At 42.5% G+C, this 20741-nt stretch overlaps 2 protein-coding genes and 1 pseudogene across 4 annotated transcripts in view; 2 read left to right on the top strand and 1 right to left on the bottom strand.

The window, feature by feature from the left end:
• The window catches only part of ADRB1 (adrenoceptor beta 1), a 73483-nt gene extending 52780 nt beyond the window's left edge, over positions 1-20703 (top strand). Inside the window, exon 3 of the transcript XR_012646184.1 lies at positions 20165-20703. The gene's annotated coding sequence lies outside the window, so the exon portion shown is untranslated. The remainder of the gene's footprint in view (positions 1-20164) is intronic.
• On the top strand, positions 5821-6479 carry LOC142015935 (N-terminal Xaa-Pro-Lys N-methyltransferase 1 pseudogene; annotated as a pseudogene).
• CCDC186 (coiled-coil domain containing 186) overlaps positions 13924-20741 on the bottom strand; it is a 63450-nt gene continuing 56632 nt past the window's right edge. For 2 of the 3 annotated variants that reach the window (XM_074999109.1, XM_074999110.1), the window contains exon 16: positions 13924-20179. In XM_074999109.1, the coding sequence (XP_074855210.1) occupies positions 20102-20179 (78 nt within the window). In that variant the 3' untranslated portion in view covers positions 13924-20101. The remainder of the gene's footprint in view (positions 20180-20741) is intronic. The other variant, XM_074999111.1, reaches the window with a different exon arrangement.

Below are 20741 nucleotides of genomic sequence, written 5' to 3'. Positions count from 1 at the left end.
GTCTTGATATTTCATTCACCATTCAATCTGCAAATATGCCCCAATAGCTGTAACTTCCATTGTATAACCTTCTTCAGTAGGTTCTCCTTCAGTTGTATCTTCCTATATAATTCCTAGTTGGCGACCTTCTGCATCCATCCTATTCTCAGGGTCTTTCTGTAACAACTCCTCTCGAATGCCAATATTCTTCTCTTTGAATCTTTCGTTAACACCCATGGGTATCTACATGGGAAAATTTATAGTAAAGTAGCTATTCCAGGAGGGAACATTTACAATAATAGAGTGTGGATCAGTGTATCCCAAATGGTGTTCTGTGGAACCCCAGGGTTTCATGAAGTGGCAGGGTGGTGGGAGAGATCCGGAAGTTAAACTCCACAAGAAGAGAGGGGATTCTTGATTTAGTCCTAAGTGGAGCACTGGATCTGATCCAAGAGGTAAATGTGTCTGGACCTCTGGGTAATGGTGACCATAATATAATTAAATTTAACATTCCTGTTGCTGGGAAAATACTACAGTGGCCCAAGACTGTAATATTTAATTTCAGAAGGGGGGCTACACAAAAATGAGGAAATTAGTTAAGCAGAAATTAAAAGGTACAGTACCTAAAGTGACATCCCTGCCAGCTGTCTGGAAACTTTTTAAAGACACCATAATAGTGGCTCAACTTAAATTTATACCCCAACTTATGCAACATAGTAAGAGAACCAAAAAAGTGCCACCTTGGCTAAACAATAAAGTAAAAAAGGCAGTGAGAGACAAAAAGGCATCCTTTAAAAAATGGAAATTAAATCCTAGTGAGGAAAATAGAAAGGAGCATAAACTCTGACAAGTGATGTGTAAAAATATAATTAGGAAAGCCAAAAAGAATTTGCAGAAGAGCTAGCCAAAGACTCAAAAAGTAATAGCAAAAAAAATGTTAAGTACATCAGAAGCAGGAAGCCTGCTAAACAATCAGTGGGGCCGCTGGATGATTGAGATGCTAAAGGAGCACTCAGGGCTGATAAGGCCATTGCAGAGAAACTGAATTATTTCTTTGTGTCAGTCTTCACAGCTGAGGATGTGAGGGAGATTCCCAAACCTAAACAATTCTTTTCAGGTAACAAATCTGACGAACGGTCTCAAATTGAGGTGTCATTAGAATTGGCTCTGGAACAAATTGATAAACTAAATAATAATAAGTTACCAGGACCGGATGGCATTCACCCAAGAGTCCTGAAGGAACTCAAATGTGAAATTGCAGAACCACTAACTATAGTTTGTAACCTGTCATTTAAATCAGCTTCTGTTCCAGATGACTGGAGGATAGCTAACATGATGCCAATCTTTAAAAAGGGCTCCAGACATGATCCTGGCAACTACAGACCAGTCAGTCTGACTTCAGTATCGGGCAAATAGAATTGTCAGACACATTAATGAATATCATTTGTTGGGGAAGAGTCAACACAGCTTTTGCAAAGGAAAGTTGTGCCTCACCAATCTATGCTCATCCCTCGTTAAAGGAGTACTTCACTTATGAGTACTCACTTAAATAAGGGACACATTTACTTACCATAGTTCACTCTACTAGTGAACTCCCCCCCGCTAATACAAGGCTAATACCCTCCCGCTAGTTCCAACCTGCCCTAGTGTGACAACCCCCCCAGCCCCACAGCCTCTACCTACAGCAGCCTGACCCCCCACTTCCACCAGCCTGCAGCAGCCTGACACCCCCACCCCCTGCCGGCCCTGCAGCAGCCTGATCCCCGGCTGGCTCCGCAGTGCCTACCTGCAGCAGCCTGACCCCTGTCCCTCGCCAGCCCTGCGACAGCCTGAACCCCTCACCTCCACCAGCCCTGCGGCAGCCTGCCCCACCTTTCCCCCACAGCAGGCGGGTGGTGAAGCATTGGAATGCGTTGCCTAGAGAGTTGGTGGATTCTCCATCCCCTGAGGTTTTTAAGTCCCGGCTGGACAAGGTCCTGGCTGGGATGACTTAGTTGGGGTTGATCCTGCTTGAAGCAGGGGGCTGGACTAGATGACCTCCTGAGGTCCCTGCCAGCCCTGTGATTCTGTGATTCTAAATTGCCCCCAGCCTTTAAACTCCTCCCCGCCACCAAACCCAAGGTTCACTTACCTTCCAAAAGCAGCGCCATGTGCTGTCACTCCTTCGCAAGCTCTAGGAACCAATCAGAGACTTTTACATGTATTCCAATGAGAATTTAGTGTCCCTCTTACGAGTTTTCACCTACGAGCACGAAGTTGGGGTAGAGCGAGGAATGAGTGTATTAGAATTTTTTGAAAGGGTCAACAGGCATGTGGACAAGGGGGATCCTGTGGATAAAGTGTACTTAGATTTTCAGAAAGCCTTTGACAAGGTCCCTCACCAAAGGCTCTTAAGCAAAGTTAACTGTCATGACATACGAGGGGAGGTCCTCTCTTGGATTGGTAATTGGTTAAAAGATCAGAAACAAAGGGCAGGAATAAACAGACAGTTTTCAGTATGGAGAGAAGTAAATAGGGATGTCCCCCAGGGTCTGTGCTGGGACCAGTCCTGTTCAACATATTTATAAATGATCTGGAAAAAGAGATAAGCAGTGAACTGGAAAAATTTGCAGATGACACAAGACTGCTCCAAATAGTTAAGTTCCAAGTGGACAATGAAGAGCTACAAAAGGATCTTAATAAATTGGGTGACTGGGCAACAAAATGGCCGATGAAATTCAATGTTGATAAATGCAAAGTAATGCACATTGGAAAATATAATCCCAACTATACATATAAAATGATGGGATTTGACTTAGCTGTTACCACTCAAGAAAGAGATCTTGGAGTCATTGTGGATAGTTTTCTGAAAACATCCACTCTATGTGCAGCAGCCATCAAAAAAGCTAACAAAATGTTGGGAATCTTTAAGAAAGGAATAGATATTAAGACAGAAAATGTCATATTAACTCTACATAAATCCATGGTACATACATATCTGGAATACTGTGTGCAAATGTGGTTGCCCCATCTCAAAAAAGATATATGGGAATTGGGAAAGGTTCAGAGAAGGGCAACAAAAATTATTAAGGGTATGGAATGGCTGCCATATGAGGAGAGATTAATGAGACTGGGACTTTTTAGCTCACAAAAATGACTATGGGGGGTGGATTTATATAGAGGTCTATAACATCATGACCAGAGAGGAGAAAGCAAATAAGGAAATGTTATTTAATCCTGCTCACAACACAAAAACTAGGGGTCATCAAACAAAAATAATAGGCAGCAGGTTTAAAACAAACAACAGGAAATATTTTTTCACATAATGCAGTTAACTTGTGGAACTCCTTGCTGGAGGAGGTTGTGAAGGCCAAGACTAGAACAGAGTTTAAAAGAGAACAGAGTTTAAAAGAGAACTAGATAAATTTGTGGAGGATAGGTCCATCAATGACCATTAGCCAGGATGGACATGGAGGGCATTCCTAGCCTCTGTTTGCCTGGGGCTGGAAATGGGCAACAGGGAATTGATCACTTGATGATTACCTTTCTGTTTATTTCCTCTGGGGCACCTGGCATTGGCCACTGTCAGAAGACCAAATACTGGGCTTGATGGACCTATGGTTTGACCCAGTGTGGCATGTTCTTATGTTCTTAGTTCCATTATTTCAGTGGTAGCAGGGCAGGAAGCCACAGAGAGGCCCTCACTTGCCTCACTACCCAACTGGACACACCCTCCAGTGGGCGTGGCTCAGCTCACTCCCCCACCAGCAGAACACCTCCATGCCAGCCTTCCTTCTGCTGGGTGCACGTGGCTGCCCTGCATAGCATCCCCAGCTGGTGCCACAGACAGGTTAGTCCTGGGGGGTCAGTCAGAGGCTGACACAGGTTAAGTCTGGTTTGGGGCTGAGAGGGGTTAAGCCTGGGGATGAGGGGGCAGGTTTGCGAGATGTGGGGTAAAGCTTGAGGATAGGGTACAGATTTGGGGCCTGAGCAGGGCCAGAGCCTGGGAATGGGGTTCTGCAAAATTGTTTCGAGTTTAAAAGGGTTCCCTGGCCAAATAAAATTGAGAAACTGGTGTAGATAAACCCTAAACCTATGGTGTAGATTAAACCCTCCTCTTTATATATGTAGAAAGACACATGACTAGAACCATTGTCTTCTTCAGTCTAGTTTGGCTGTTCCTTAGTGAGCCCAGTGTAACTTTGCTCCAAAATTCCAGGAGAGTTCTGACTTCCCTTGAGGCTTATTGGAATTTGAATACCCCCAACATGAGTAGGTCTGGGAAGAGACCTTTCTACATTTGAAGTGCCAGGAGTAAATCCACATGGCAGGTGAATTATTTAATTACTTTTTGCATGCCAGCAGCATTCTCAGCACAGTGCAGTATAATCAGGTGCTATCATCTGTGCCTCTGGGTATTTGATAGTCTGAAAAACAGAACTTAACTGCAGGCCAAATTTCTGTAGTCCGGCACTCTCTTGTCTGGCAACATCCGTAATCCAGAATGATTTTAGCCACCTGGACAACCATTTATCATGGGGGTGACCAAGCTTCCTGTGGTCCCATAAAATTTGTTCATAGCCACCAGTCCTGGCTCTCAGTGTTCTGTGCTGTTATTTAGCTGTAATTTACCTCTACATTTCTTCAAAGATCCCAGTAAGCCTTGGAAGTGCTGGTAATGCTGCTAGACCAGCATTTCCCAAAGCGTGGTCTGCAGCCCAGTAACGGTCCTTGGGGAAAAAGTACTGGTCCTTAGAAAATATACAAATTATCATGCAGGATCCTATTAATTTGGTACATTTCATATTTACCCACATAATTAAGGTAATAACAATAAGTTGGGCACTTAAGTATTTTATATCAAGATTTATATTATTATGTACTATTATTATTGTGAATAAACACTGAAAATTTATTCATTTTCCATTCATTGTTTTTTTCTTTCATATGCATTCATAGTTTTGGGCTGCAAAAAAAGGTACTGAAAAAAAACAGGTTACAGCTATATAAAGTTTGGGAAACCCTGCGCTAGACAACATTGACCACCTGTAGTCTGGCAAACTCCCTCATCTGGCACCAGTCAGGTCCTGAAGGTGCCAGACTAGAGAAGTTCACATCCCCTCCAGATTCCTCAGTGGAGCTTCAGAGTTTGCCTCCTCCTTGGTTCCAGAGACTCTTCTGGCTTACAGTGAGCACTGTATGTGTGGCAACAGGCTTCTGGGAGTTTGTAGAGCTCAGAAGTCCAGATCTCTCTCCCATGGAAGTCTACTATTGACTTCAACAGCAGCAGGATTGTGCCCTCAGTACCTGCATGACTGGTTTTCACTGCCTTGATCACAGTAGATCCAAGGACCAGAGTATTTTCTGTTTTACAGTTTCACTAGGGTTTGTTGGCTACCTGAGGGGAAAGTTTACACTGCTCAATCATGGCCCTTACTTGCTCTGTTCATGGAGAGAAGACCTCTCACAGACATCAGATTCAGCTGCTGGTGTCCTTTGCTGAAGAAAATGTGTATGTGTTGTCCACCATTGCTAATAAAACATTAATTGCATCTAGATTAAGTCTAACTTCAAGTGGTACAATACCTGATACAGTCCCTGTGTGCCATGTGTGGTCGGTTGGTTTGTTTATGTGTCCATAGCGTTTGAGGAAACTGAGCATGACAAGGTTATTCCCAGAACGCCAATTCAGGCAAAAGCACAGCAGAAGGAGGAGGAAGAAGGGAGGCCCACGGAGGACATCGCTGCTGCTAGGATGGGAGAAGATGCCTATCCCAGTGGCTCAGCCCCAGGCGTGGTGGAGGCGAGAGGTTGGGTAAGCCCCGATCCAGTCCCTGGGCTCGAAGCAGTCCCAGCAGCAGCATGACATGGGAAGAGGTGGAGGACGAGCTGGAATCCTATTCCAAGGCGGAAGGACGTGCCACCACAGTGGACGGCGTGCTGGGTGGGTATGGCCACATCTCCAGGACTGACATCAACAGCTAGAAAAAATTCCTGCTTAAGTTCCTTTGGGAGGGCCCTAACTGGACAGGACCACTGGTGCCCTGGATTGCAGCACTGGGATTGGCAGGATCACCAAGCATCTCCTGTTGCCTCTAGTCAAAGCAGTGGACATGGGGGATGTGACGAAGGACTTCCTGACCAAGGCAAGGAGCTACCTGAGAGAGGAAGGCAGGCGAGTAAGCAACTACTTCTGCTACAGCCTGCAGGACTTCAGCCCTGAGCCCAGCTCCTATGATGTCATCTGGATCCAGTGAGTAATAGAACACCTGACTGACGACCACTTGTCTGACTTCCTGAAGAGATGCAAGCCTGGCTTGCGCCCCAGTTGCATCATTGTCATCATGGACAATATGGCCCAGGAGGGAGTCAACATGGACAATGTGGACAGCAGCCTGTGCCGGGACTTGGGTATGGTGAGGACCATCGTCTGGCATGCAGGACTCACCCTCCTAGCTGAAGAAAGGCATGAGAACTTCCCCAGCGAAATCTACCATGTCTACACGTTTGCCATGAGATGAACCCTGGCTGGGAGAGACTGTTTACCAAGAGCAAGCGTAGAGCCAAGGACCAGCACAGCAGGTCCCTTCTGGTGTGGGACAGGGATCAGGACACCTCTAGTGTGGTCCATGAACTTCATAGTTAAAATCCGGGGGTGGAGCTGAATAACCTTCTGGAGCTGGCTGAAAGGAGCAGGTTGGGTCTTCTGCGGTACTGTGGTTTGTGAGAAAAGACAGCTGTTATATAACACTCGCCTGCTGTTGAAAAGGAAAAAGAAAAGACCTGAGGTCTGCTACAGATCCTCTTCTCCCTGCATAGGGGCATAATGTAACCTTGAACATGTTGTTGTAGGTACCTATCTGTGTGTCCTCATCTTTCAAATAAGGATGACTCTCTCTCCCAGGTATTAAGACATGGCTCATTAATGTCTGTCAAAATGATTTGTGAGGTGCTGGAGAAGTGGGAGATAATTCTTATGCTTGAGCTGAAGTAACACAATTCGCAGTAGGCCTGCTTTGCATTAGGGAGGAACTGAGATTTGGGTGTAAACACTTTTTGTTGCTTACTACTGTGCATGCATTCCTCTCTCACTTCTCTCCATTGCCAGGCATTCTATCATGTCAAATTAATTAAACACAGAAGAGGAAAATCATGAAGTGAAAGGGAATGTCATTAATTGGCAGATACCGGGACACTCGTGTTAGCAAAGATCTGTAGCTTAGGTAAAATGCTACCACTGTTGAAATGGGTGAACAATATGTTGTGATGCCACCCCATGCTTTATAAAAATTAGCTTATGAAGATGCATAACTCAAAGATGCTTTTGGCCAAACGCTTCATGTAACATATCATTTACCGTCACAGTCCGCTGAAAGTGTATGTTCTATTTTTGCGCATGTATCAGTCTTGTAAGTGAAGTTAGAAATACGAAGTGTGGGACTGTTTATAATTCTAAATGCACTGAGTGCCATTACTGATACTCCCAAAACATAATGGCCCAGTGCTCAAGCTAACAAAACCCTTCACAGATTGTTTTCCCATAAGCCTTAATTGTGGCCCACTTGATGGTGGAACCCATTTTTGGATTTGGTACTTTTCCACACAAGGTGAGAAAAATTTGAGCTGAGCACAAAGAATTCAGGCTTTGGGCAAAATGGATATAAAGGGAGAAACCAAACAACTGGATTAGTGGCCAGATGCCAGAAACTCCCAATTACCTCCCATGATGCCTGCTGGAAACATCTAAGACTGAACAGAGTGAAGTTCTGGGCGCAAGCTGGGAGGCTGCCTAGCTTGTAAAAGAGATGATTAGCACAACTGTTAGGGTAAGAATTTATATGTTGTAAGTTTCTCTGTGTATTTAGATTAGCTGGTGTGTCTTCTTTATTTTGGCTTAGTAACTTGCTTTGATCTGTTTTCACTAGCAGCTACTTAAATCCTAATTTTATACTGAAGAAAAATACTTTTGTTTATTATCAGGCTGAGTGTAAGTAGCAGTCACCTAGGGAGGGAGGAACCGCTGTGCATATCTCTCTTCCATAGATAAAGAGAGCAAACTTACAAGCTTTCTCTGCGTAAACTTTTATAGAGTACAACAGATTTACTTAGGGTTTTGGTCCTCTTTGAGACTGCGTTCCTGCGAGCTGCCAACGGCCTTATAGGGGAGTGCACCCAGCACAGAGCTGGTTCAGTGTTTTTTATTGCCCTGTTGTGGAGCTGTTAATCCAACTCTGCCTTGGCTGCAGAAGACCAGAGCTCTTGGCCCAGCAGGACAGTGTAGTGGAGCACCACAGAGAGCAGGTAGGTGGGTCCAGTGGCATGACCAGAACACCATGTGACAGCCCCAAGGGAACCCCTGTGATCCACCCCATTACATCCACCTCTATTGTCTTTGAATTTGGTAAAACATAAGGATGGGTCTGAGCCCTGAATTTCAACTGTGTTTGGGTCTGTCTGCACTTGGGAATAAATATGAATTTATTAAAGTTGACTTTTTAAAACTAGATTTTATAAAGTTGAAGACGAGTGTCTGAAACTGCTCCCAAAACAGAGTGTCCCCATCAGATTGCCTAAGTTTGATGGTGGCAGCAGTGCATTGTGGGGGCCTATCCCACAGTTCCTGCAGACCCGTTACATTTTGAGATTCTGTGCCCATGTCTTGTGGGGGAAAAAAGTCAGTGCAAGTGGTTCTGGGTTTCTGATGTCATCATTCAAGAATGCATTTCCCTCACTTCCCACTGAGAAGAAATGGATACGGAAATTTTCACAACGCTTTTACACTGACTGCTAATCACCATTACAAAGAATAACATGAATCCCCAGATGCTTCAGTGTTTGGTGCAGTGATTTTTGATGACTTACCAGACTATAATGCAGTACATTCCGAATGTAATACCCATGGAGTATCAGTGGATGGATGTGGGGTGAATAATGGATGTGAAGATCTGGAGAATAGTACCTCAGAGTTGTTGGCAGCACTGGAGTCACTGCCCAGCATGGAGCACAGGTTCTGGACCTGGGAAAACAGCTCATACTGGTGGGATCACATCGTTTTGGAGTCACGGGACAATCAGCACTGGCTGCAACACTTCCACATGCATAAGGTCACTTTTATGGAACTTTGTGAAGTGCTGTCTCCCACCCTGAAGTGCAGCAGCACCAGAATGAAACCTGCTTTGACCATTTGCAAGCAAGTGACAATTGCTCTGTTGAAATTTGCAATGCCAGACAGCTGACGGTCAGTGGGGAAATCAATTTGGAGTGGGCAAATCTACAGTGGGGGCTGTTGTCATCCAGGTAGTCAAAGCAATCACGAAGCTGCTCCTGTGAAAGGCGGTGACTCTGGGGAGTGTGCAGGACATAGTGGGTAGATTTGCTGCTATGGGGTTGCCTAACTGCATGGTGCCATAGATGAAATGCACATCCCCATCCTGGCACCAGACCATCAGGTCTCAGATTACATTAACTGCAAGGGGTGCTTCTCAATGGTGTTGCAGGCGTTGGTGGATCACAAAGGTTGTTTCACCAACATCAATGTGGGGTGGTCAGGAAGGGTGCATGACACATGAATCTTCAGGAATTCTAGTCTGTTTTGAAGGCTTTCTCTGTACTGCTTGGGGAATTATCTCTGTGTGCACCACTCATGATCTTCATTTTGATGTGTTTTGTGGTCCACTAGCTTTGGGCATTTTACAGCTCTTGGTAGGATTAGTGAGGGCTCTCTGAGCATTGTCATTTGAGCCCCCTACCACATATCTTAAATTAATTCATCTTGTAACATCTGATACAATAGAACCTCCGAGTTACAAACAGATCAGTGAACCACACATCTCATTTGGAACTGGAAGTGTGCGGACAGCAGCAGAGACACGCTCTGCCTAACTCCCACTCCTCCCACCCCGCCTCCCCCCCAAAAAAAAAGGCAAATACAAGTTGAACCCCTCTCACCTGGCACTCTTGGGACCTGACTGGTGACAGACAAGAGAATTTGTGGAACGACAGGAGGTCAATATTTTCTAGCACATTACCGACACTTCCACTACTTACCAACACTTCCACTACTGGGCTCTCAGAAGATGTTTAACTAAGTAACAGCACAGAACCCTGACAGCCAGCATTGCTGGCTGCAGACAAACTTTATGGGAACACGGGAAACTTGGCCACACCCATGATAAGTGATCATCCAACTAACTAAAATCATGCTGGATTACAGACAAGATGAGTTCTGGATTAGGAGGTTCAACCTGCACAGTACAGTCTTATATATAAATTATTAAAAAAATTAAAGGGACAGTTAAAAAAGAAGATTTGACAAGCTAGGAAACCTGTTTCTTTGCTTGTTTCACTTAAATTAAGATGTTTAAAAGCAGCATTTTTGATCTGCATAGTAAAATTTTAAAGCTTTTCAAAGTCAATGGTCAATTGTAAACTTTTGAAAGAACAAAAAAGGACTGGCGCTAAAGAATGGGCCAAGTTCTATTTCCTAAAACAAAGTAGGATCACATAGGAGGCAGGTTTCTTGCTCACATTACAAGCCTGGTCAGCAATTTGCCAGGAGGAGTTAAAAATTGCCCCCGGGACCAGCAATTCAAAAGGGCATAGAACTCCTAGCCACCACCACCACTGCTACTGTGATATCACCACCAGAGCCACATGCAGTGTGCTCTGGGCAGCACTGAGGCTACCTGGGAGAAGCTAGCTCCAGCCCCACCCCTTCCACCTGTGGCCCTGCCCCTTCCTGGAGCACAGAGCCAGGACCATCCCACATCTTGCCCAAGGGACAGGTGAATCTGTTGGGAGGCCCACTACCTGCTTCAGTTCCACCAAAACACCATGAATCAGGACCTCAAAAAATGAGAGTGCCATCCATAGAGGAGTTCTCATTTATTTTTCAAGCAGTTAAACAGGCAAAATAATTCATCTTGCACAGCTGAAATGTACTTCACTGAGAGAGAGAGAGAGAGAGGGCAGGCTTGGAAAAAGAAAGTGGAAAGCTAAGAAAAGAAAATTGTATAACACCCTCTCCTAAAACTGTAATCTGGTAGCCTTGTTTGCTGGTTTACTTACCAATTTATCACCCTGGGGTCCTGCAAGTTTCAGTTATCCCAGAAGACACAACGAAAACTCAGTTTAGGATAACTTTTTCCAGGAAGTCATTTGCCTATCTCCCTGCATCAAAAACCATCTCAGATAACTTACTTTCCCTGTGCTCTCTTACTGAAGAGCATCCTGGGCTACAGGTGTACACACAGTACTTCCTTCTGTGCACCTTAGCCTCTTGTCCAGCTAGACTATGAAGACCAAGGCTTCAGAGCTGCACAGGATTTAGCTGCACGACTTTCTAAGTGTATGGCTTCTCCAAGACATCTCTGGACATCTATCCCTGCTGGATTGTTCCCCACAAAACATACCAGGGCCTGAATCCCCTAGTTGAGGGCAGCAAGTGAACCCCTCCTTTGGGAAGCCTGCTAACCCTGCCCATTTTGCTTGAGGACTTTCTCTCCATGGCCAAAGGAACCCACGTCAGCCCTCAACTGTTGGCTCACCCCAACTCCCAGCCCTGGCTGCTGGCCAGGCAAAGCTCCAGGCTGCTAACTGGCTTCAGGGTACAGGAGGGAGGGAGGGCAGGGCACAGCCTGGGTCAGGGGAGGCTTAGTATGCTATGGCCTTAAATAGCAGCTAGCCTGGCCTCCAATCCTTACATATGCAAAGCTTCAGTTTGACTTTAGTGGCTGTATCCACTGCCTACGGGCCGTGACACAGATTAGAAAGATAGTGAAAGGGGCTACAGAACAAGAAGAGGGCTTGCAGCTATCGCTGTCAAATTCCTAAATACTTCACCCCACTGCCAGTTAGGGGATGTCTACAATAAGGGACAATGTTGACCTAAGATGGGCAACTTCAGGTACGTGAATAACTTAGCTAGAGTCAATGTACCTTAGGTCAAGTTGTGGCAGCATCTCCACTATGGGGGCTCAAAGGGAGAAACTCTCTCATCGATTTCCCTTACACTTCTTGTTCTGGTGGAGTACTGGAGTCAAAGAGAGTGATCAGCAGTCAATTTAGCGAGTTTTTACTGGACTCTTTAAATCAACCCCTGGGTAATTGATTGCCAAAGCACCCATCTCCCAGTAAATGTAGACCTACCTTTAGACCCAGATTGACTGCAGTACATATCAGTCAGCAGGCCTCACTCACAAACTGGCTGCTTGGATTGCTGCTCATTTTGATCCAGTACCAGGCCACTCCTGCCCTGCACAGCAGAGTTGAGAAAATTTTCTTCTAGCTTGTCCTGCAGTTCTTACAAAAACCAACTCATTTTCTTTTTAATTACTTTATAAGTCAGGTCTTCTTCATACTGATTTAATCCTTAAGACCTTTCCAAAAAAACCCCATGTTCTGGGCATAAATTAGTGAAAATTTTGATAGGTGTGTTTTTCAGTGATTATAATCAATAGAATGAGATGAGACCAACAGCTTAATCCAAGCTTGTGAACAACTGTCTAGAGTTAAAAATTTTGGATAAGCAGTTTCTGGCCAGAGTGCAAGTCAAACATGATCTAGATAGAGAAGACTCTTTATTCCATTGTCAATCCCCTGAGCTATCTCCACTAACCACTGTGCCCCTGTAGCCTCTGGTCAATAGTGTAAATTAAAAATGAAATTTAGTTCCGAGACTTTCCTTACTGTAGTTCTAATCGTTAAATGTGGTTTCCCTTGCTTTAAGAAATAAGTCCCAAGAATACAGTATACAGGAATGTCATAAATATTCATGTGCCTTCAGACCACAACTAATCCAGTTTTCCAGGTACCACGCGGCTCCAACATGTGTTCTCTCTGAGGAGAGAACAAGAGGCAATGGACTTAAACTGCAGCAAGGGAAGTTTAGGTTGGACATTAGGAAAAAGTTCCTAACTGTCAGGGTGGTCAAGTACTGGAATAAGCTGCCAAGGGAGGTTGTGGAATCTCGCTCGCTGGAGATATTTAAGAACAGATTAGATAGATGTCTATCAGGGATGGTGTAGATAGTGGTCAGTCCTGCCGTCAGGGCAGGGGGCTGGACTCGATGGCCTCTCGAGGCCCCTTCCGGTCCTAGTGTTCTATGATTCTATGTTACTTAAGCATGCACTTAACTATAAACACAAGCAGCCCTATTGATTTAAAACTTATCTACTGCTTTACACCTTTAAAGCACTTCACAAATATAGCCTTACAGTGTCCCTTTAGAGCAGGAATGTGTCTTTGGCCCCTATTTCCTATGTGTAGGACAGGGGCGAAATGTTTCTTGCCAAAAGTTGTATAATAAATGGCAGTAGTAGGATTAGTATTAGAAAATCGCCTTCCCTGCTCGGTTAGGCCGCTACTGTTAGGGCTGGCCCTAGACCAAACAGCACTCCAAGCAAGAAGTACCTCCTTCCCCAACTCCCTCTCATGCTCCACCCCTCTGCCCTGGCCTTCCCTCCTGAACCCAAACTCCCTCATACTCCCTGAGCTTCTTGGCCCCAGCCTGGAGCCCCCTCCTGAATCCCAATCCTGTGTGAGCCCAGAGCCCCCTCCTGAACCCCAAATGCCTCATACCCACTCCAGAGCCCATACTCCCCTCCCACATGCCAGCCCTCTGCTCCAGCCCAGTGACAATGATCAAGTGAGGGCAGACAACACCAAGCGATGGCGGGGTTTGATGGAGTAAGAATGGGTGGCACCTCAGAGAAGGGGAGGGGGGCAAGTGTTCAGTTAGACAGTCAGCAACCCTTACATGGCTACAACAGCACCATAGTGGAAAGGAAAGCTCTCTGGCATATGCTGAAACTATATCATTTGTTTCTTCCAAATAGAAATATTTATTGAATATTTTTTCCAGTATTACTGATAATTCCAACATTTCCATTGAGCAACACACAACTTCATTGTCAGGATTTTTTGTTCCTACTGTATGTTTTAAAAAAAGTCAGAAATCTCCTCCTGTCCTCAGCTCAGATCGCTCCTTGTGTCCTTTGGGTTCCTCTATCAATTTTCTACAATTCCTCTAATTCGCTATTTTAAATTGTTTATAGTTGCCTTCACTTTGCCTCTAAATGAGGTGCTTTTTGTTTTTCAAACTCATATGACCATTGTGGAGTTGTGGCTTTTTTGGGATCTCATAAATTCTTAGATAATTCCCAATTATCACACTTCTTATTTAATTCTTCAGTCTGGCTTATAGCTGTTTTCACCTTTGTCAAATTAACCCTGCTAAAACACCAGGCATATATATCTTAAAGGTCTAGACTCTTTTCTGTTTATGTAACAAAGTCATGGTCACTTGTGCCAAAGCCATGGCTCATTTTTTGTTGCATGACTTTTATCTGCTAAAACAAGGTCTAATATAGAATTCCCCCATGTTGGCTACAACACTGATTGAGGAAGTTGCATTCTATGTTTAGAAATTCTAAGGATGTCTTAACTGTTAGTTGAAGTGATCATGCTCCCTTTGCCTCCTCCATGTTACAGACAAGTTTAAGAGGAAGCAGTCATTCTTTTCCAAACAATGATTTGGTGGTCTGTAGCAAGTACCAACTAATACCCATTTTGAGCTCTCTCTCAGGACATGATCCTTAACCTTGGGGAAAAAAGTGATTGTTCTAAGCTTATCTTGACTTGGAAAAAGGTAACACTGTTTTTGACAGAGTACTGCTACTCCTCTCATTTTGCCCGTGAAACCCTGCCTAACTATAATTAACAACATTCCAGTAGTATAAGTCATCCTCCACAGGTTTTAGTAACAGCAACTCAATCTAATTTATGCTCATAGATGAGCAATTCTCTGTTACCTAGGCTCCCTGGTGTTGTATAGAGGCAATTCAATAAATTAAGTGTTCTTGTGCTTTGATCAGGTTTGTTCTCAACCCCTCTATTCTGTGCTAAATATCTCATGTCATCAGTTCCCATTTCGGGCAGATTTAAGGTGTCTTGGTACCCCCACTTTAGAGAAAAGGGACTGGACCTAGTTTAGGATATGGGTTAGTCTTGCAAGGATATGGCCTGGCATCTCTGAAATAAAGTAGGTAAGCAGCTAGGCGGTATTAATTAGGCATATGCTAATGAAAGGATATTAGAGGTGCTCCACGGAGGTACAAAATACAGCTTTCAGTAACCATATAACTAAGTTTCCAAATGCTCCCTCACACACAAGCATCTTTAAGAAGTTAAGATGTAATTGGAAATATCTGTGCTCCAGGCATGTGAGCAAGTCTCAAAAATTCAAAAATTATTTATTTAAAGCCATGTTTAAATTCTTCTGCACAGCTTGAACCTTCATAGCCCCATCAGTTTCCATCACCAAAATATTACTTCAAGTAAAAAGTTCTCACGTTATAAAGCAGCATGCAACAAAAGCAAAGACTGTTCTGAAACTGGATATTGGAGCTGGTTGATACAGTTTATGAATAACTCTTCACAAACCACTTCTGCTGTAACCAGTGCCAGTCACTCTTCATTGGGGCATGGTTTCTAATTTTGCCCATTAGATGTTCAACTATTGCTTAGGCCTAACAAAAGACGATAAATTCAAGGTCATAATTATCTTTGGAGCTCTTAACATTTACCCAGATACTTCTAATTTTACTCACACTGAGTAGTGGCGCTCTTTTTTAATGGTTTAGGTGTGGACTAAACTGCTATTTTGTGCAATTATGCAAGGAAGGTACCACAGCAGCGACTCTACTACCCTCAGTCCCACAGGCAGCAGTCTCATTGTGCTCGCATATGCAAGCAGCTTGCATGCTCCAGGACAGGAATAGGCAGCATGCGAGCTACTTCCACACTAGTGTGACCAGAAACAGATACTGGTGAGCCTGGTGTCAACCTCCATGAGTGGGGTTGAGTGCAGTACAGACACACTGGGGGAGCTACCAGTACAGGGTGCCAGCTCCTGCAAGTGGTGGCCTTGCCATCTGCCACTTTTTCCACTGCGATTCACAGAAAAGACCTGCAGCTCTGCATATATCTGATTTATATCTATGGGTACAAATTTTGTAACCACACAGAGCTCTAGCAATCTGTCCAAGCTGCACAGGGAGTCATTGGGATTAGGCACTGGTTCAGCACAGTGCTATACTGCATGGGAGGCTTAGAGTCTTAACAGAACCCAGGAGCCTACATAATCTCCTGAGAATCTGGGTCTTACACTTTGTTCATGCAAATTATTTCCCAAAAGTGATACATCCCAAAACAAACACTCAGACATTTGCATGTTTATTTCAAAGTACATTATATACATCATGTCTAGCCATGTCTTGAAAAAACTTAATTTTATACAGAAAAATATCTACAAAATTAACAATTAAATCAGTCAGTATTTTGTCAATACACCTATGTACATATTGGAAGATTGATCATCATTTTCATCAACAGTGAATGGGTGTGTAAATAAAACATTCTTGGGAGGGAAAGAATCTCATACAACCGTATCTATCATTTTGTATAAGAGCCAAAAATTCTTTATATTTGGCAATGCTTTCCATTCTTTTTGATGGGCATGAAAGTTGGATTTCTTGCGCCACCTACTGTTACTGATGATTAATATCAAACAGTTTTGTGTATCAATAGTTTAAAAAGTCATGAGTAAAAGTACTGCCTGTTATTGATCGTTCATGCACAGGCCTGTACATATAAAGCGCCTCGCTGCTTGTAAAATAAATAGTGGGCGTAATGTTTCAGGTAACAACAATTATACTGCAGTGCAGAACCAGGTTCAAAAAATTATACTATTTATTTGTACTATTTTCTGTTGCCAGCAACGAGGAAAGAGCATCAGTAAGCAACAGAAGAGCAGAAACTATTTAGAAACACAAACCAGATCCCATTGTTTTTAGAAGTCTATCCACAAAAAGTGAACTTAAATGTACACTTAAGTGGATTTAAAAGAGAAAGCACAGTGATGTCTAACATTCATAGTATCCAGATACCTGGTTATGACTTTATATTCCGAAATAGGCTTTTCCATGGTGTGGAAAAATCACCAACAACTGGGCAATCAGAAGCAGATTTTTTTTAGGACCTGCAAACACACTAGCCTGGATGTGTGGTGAGTGTTACCAAACAATTGCAAATTATACTTGCACCCATAGATGCAATTGGCTGAACGTTTAAATGGGGATTTTCAGAAGGAGCTTGAGGCAGCTAAATACCTACTACAACTAAATTTCATTGGACAGTGGGCATTTACCAGCCTTTGGCTCCCTCTGAAAACGCTGGCCTTAGTTTATATGGGGATAATCTACTTCTCATCCTTTGATTTAAAGCTATTCCCCCAGAACAGCAGCAACATATTCTCAGTTCAGTTAAATGCCTTTTTTCACCTCCACCAAAGAAATGTCATTCTGCTTCTTGTTGTATACCATGCAAACACTAGCATATTAGTCAGAAGAGCATATTCATGAGGAAAGCACAAGTTTTTTTTTTTTAATTTGTAGCATCATCTTGCACATGAGAACTGACATCTGTACAGTCAAGCAAAACTATCCTCTAGAATTATTCCTACAACAATCTGCCATTACACTTGATAAAGACTTGTATAGGAGCTAATGTAAATACTGGAGTGTCATTTCCACCTGTGACTAGAATACAATGAACCTAAGGATGTTGTGGCCACTACATATAAAAGTTAAACAAAAAAATCCTGCAACTGCCTAGTGTTTAACAAAAAGGAAGCAGCACTTTTCAGCTAGACAAACAGATAACTGGATGCTCTAAAATAATTTATAGCAGGAATGACAATGCAAAAAAGCAGTAAGATCATTGCACTTATCCCATCTGCATCACATTTCTTAACTACATTCACATTAAACAGCTGCAGAATGACATTAAAAAGTTACATTAAGATTAAATGCCATTTCTCATCTATTCTCTGGACTAAGCTTGGTTTCAGAATCTAAACAGTTTCTTGTATTTTTTCAGTGCACACAGACAACAGATATACTATATGTTGGGGGTGAAAACTTGAAGAGTTATGTTATTTGGACATGTGACCTTTGCTCATGAACACTTTGTTCTGCCAGGGGGTCTAATTCAGTCAGACAAGACTTATTAGTCCACTCTGACATCAAGAGGGGCCAGAATTTTATCCAGTGGCACAACTCCCTTGGAAACGAATGCACCTAAGATTTGCTCCTGAACAGGTTAACAGTTTCCTACACACTTCCCCTCATAGCAAAAAAGGAAAAGCAATCCTAGCTAAGCTTTCATAAGGCTGCAGCAGTGGTCTCATTTGTTCTGAGATCTTTAAAAAAAAAAAAAAAAAAAAAAAAAAAAATTTTAAAAAGAAGCTAATATTAAAAGTGGGGCATATTTTCTCTAACAGTCCTCCAAAGTTTAAGCCAATAGTTTTTACCTTCTTCCAAATAAATGCTCTATTTAAAAGAAAAAAAAACAAAGATAACAGTTATTCAGGACTCATAAGGAACTCCAAGCAGACCTGGACTTCATTCTTCAACCAGTTGTGCATACTGCTTAACTTTACATGCAGGAATAAGTCTCACGGACTATGTTGTTTATTCTCATAGATCAAATTAAGCACATATGGGTAAAGTCTTTAGAAGGGCTAAAGTGATTTAGGGGCTTTTGGCAATATGCAAGCACCTACATAACTTTGATCCCTTGATAACTTATATGCCCCGTGTGCGAAGATTAGAGTTCAGTTTTCACATAAAGTAGGCAGGAAGATAAATGGGTACAAGAAACATTTAAGAGATTAACTGACAACACTGAAATAAAGATTTTAAAAGTGGCCTCAACTTAATAAAATGGCTAATGTTAAACTTTGGAGTATCATTTGTATATGTGCAATAAATACTTTCATGACAACAGGAAGTGCAAATATTTAATAAATATGGCATAAACCCTAAATATACATTTACAAGATAAGCTGATTTGACTGAGGCATTTAAATGGGCACTAATTCCATAAAATATGCATTTACGGTAGGAGTAGAGCCATTCTAGTCCATCTAAGTTACCTTTGTCTGATATTAGACTGTCAAAAATATTATGACAGACTAAAAGTGACACAATTCTTATTTCCTCATCACTTTGTAAGTGAAGAATGAGGATAATCAACTGAATTTCAAGTTATGGTCACAATTAAGTCATTTTGTCAGATGTTAATCATTCACATTACTAAAGTGGAACGAGTCCGATTTTTGTGCAGCTTCTACAGTTCAGCCAATAAATTGCAATTCACCAAACAGACCTGGTCATTTTTACTAGCTGGGCTATACTTACAAATAAGATGACTCAATAAGGTGGGGAGGATTTTATTTTTATGGACTGGAATGTCTTGTAATAAAGGAGTATGCATGTAGATAATGGACAACTTAACGCGCAGATTTTAAAACTGTTAATTATATTGAAAATCAAACTTAGTTTATGAAAACTACCTGAGTTCAAATTTATTCAGATTCATGTGTCTATAGATCTGGATTTTATGAAAAATTTTACAAGTTGATAATTGGTATGACTGCAAATGTCTAAAAGCAGCAGAAGTTTCTCATTCCAATTTCTGGCTAGTTTACAAAAAAGTCAATTCATATTTAGTTTCCAGGGAAGCCATTAAACTTCTGTCCAATGGTAAAATATACATCATCATGTCCTTAATTATTTTTACAGAAGTTAATCATAAAGCCCCTTTCCCATGCATATTTTAATTGCTTAACTTTAATTTAGCAAACTCTTGCAGAACAAGGAAGATTTCTGAAAGCTCTGGAAGCTCAGTAGCACTGGATGTGTTCCACAACAAATCAATTTGGGTTTTTGCCCCCCAAGCATTATCATTAGCAAGCTGTTTAATTGCACAAGGCATAAATTTAAATCTCACTGAAATGTACTTTACACACAGTGCACACTGAAAAGCATCTGGATGCCTTAGCTTCGGAGAAGAGTTCTGACTGTGAATGTAGCCTACAGTAAAGTTCATCATTGGCCAAGGCAAAACAGACTTCCCATCCGATCCTACCAAGACCCTCTTAGGTTAGGAGGGCAACTTCTGTGGTCAAAGGTTTTCAAAGACTAGATCTGCCATCAGTTGACACGCAGTTTAGGGGGGCAACTTCAAAATGACGGTCTGCAGCAACTGTTCTTTGTTCCAGCTGCTCCGTAGTTGGTTACGCTTATTTTATCCTCCTTTCCATTTCATGCTGGTGCTTAATAAGCCGTTCTATTTCTGTTCCTAGTGTCTGCAGATTTTCCTTTGAAGGAAAAAAGAAGAGGGGCAACAAAAGGGGAACATCACCAGGTGCAACATGCGATACAGAATTTAAATTATCACTTGCCATCAATGTTCGTGGGCTGCACCCAAAAATATCATGCTTATACTTGACTGTGAAAAAGTAGAAGAGCAGCCCTTCTCTGCCCACATTAATAGTAAAGGTGATACTTGGCTCTAGTGCATCTTTACTATAAATCTGAAGAGTCTACAGAGCATGATGAAAAGGTGTACTGCTTCCGTACAAAGTTCAGAACTAATTCATATACAAAGATACAGACATACAATCAGCGAGCTGCTACTAGATATTCCTTCCTTACTAATTTTGTCAAGATGCTAGAAGAATCATCCCCATTTTACAAAATATACAACAAACAATTCCAACCTGTACATAACATAATATTACAGGACAAAGCATAAGAGCAAAAGTGAGTTATGTCACAAACCATAGTGACTTAATCGCTAAAGAGACCTCTTATTTGGTAGTTGTGTGTTCAGAGCAATATTTGAGAACAGCAAAAAACGTTGACCCAGAATGAAAGGCT

Source organism: Carettochelys insculpta, chromosome 7 (assembly GCF_033958435.1).
Source record: "Carettochelys insculpta isolate YL-2023 chromosome 7, ASM3395843v1, whole genome shotgun sequence".
Lineage (NCBI taxonomy): Eukaryota > Metazoa > Chordata > Testudines > Carettochelyidae > Carettochelys > Carettochelys insculpta.
Note: the sequence above shows the minus strand (reverse complement) of the source record. Positions and strands in the feature narration are given on the sequence as shown.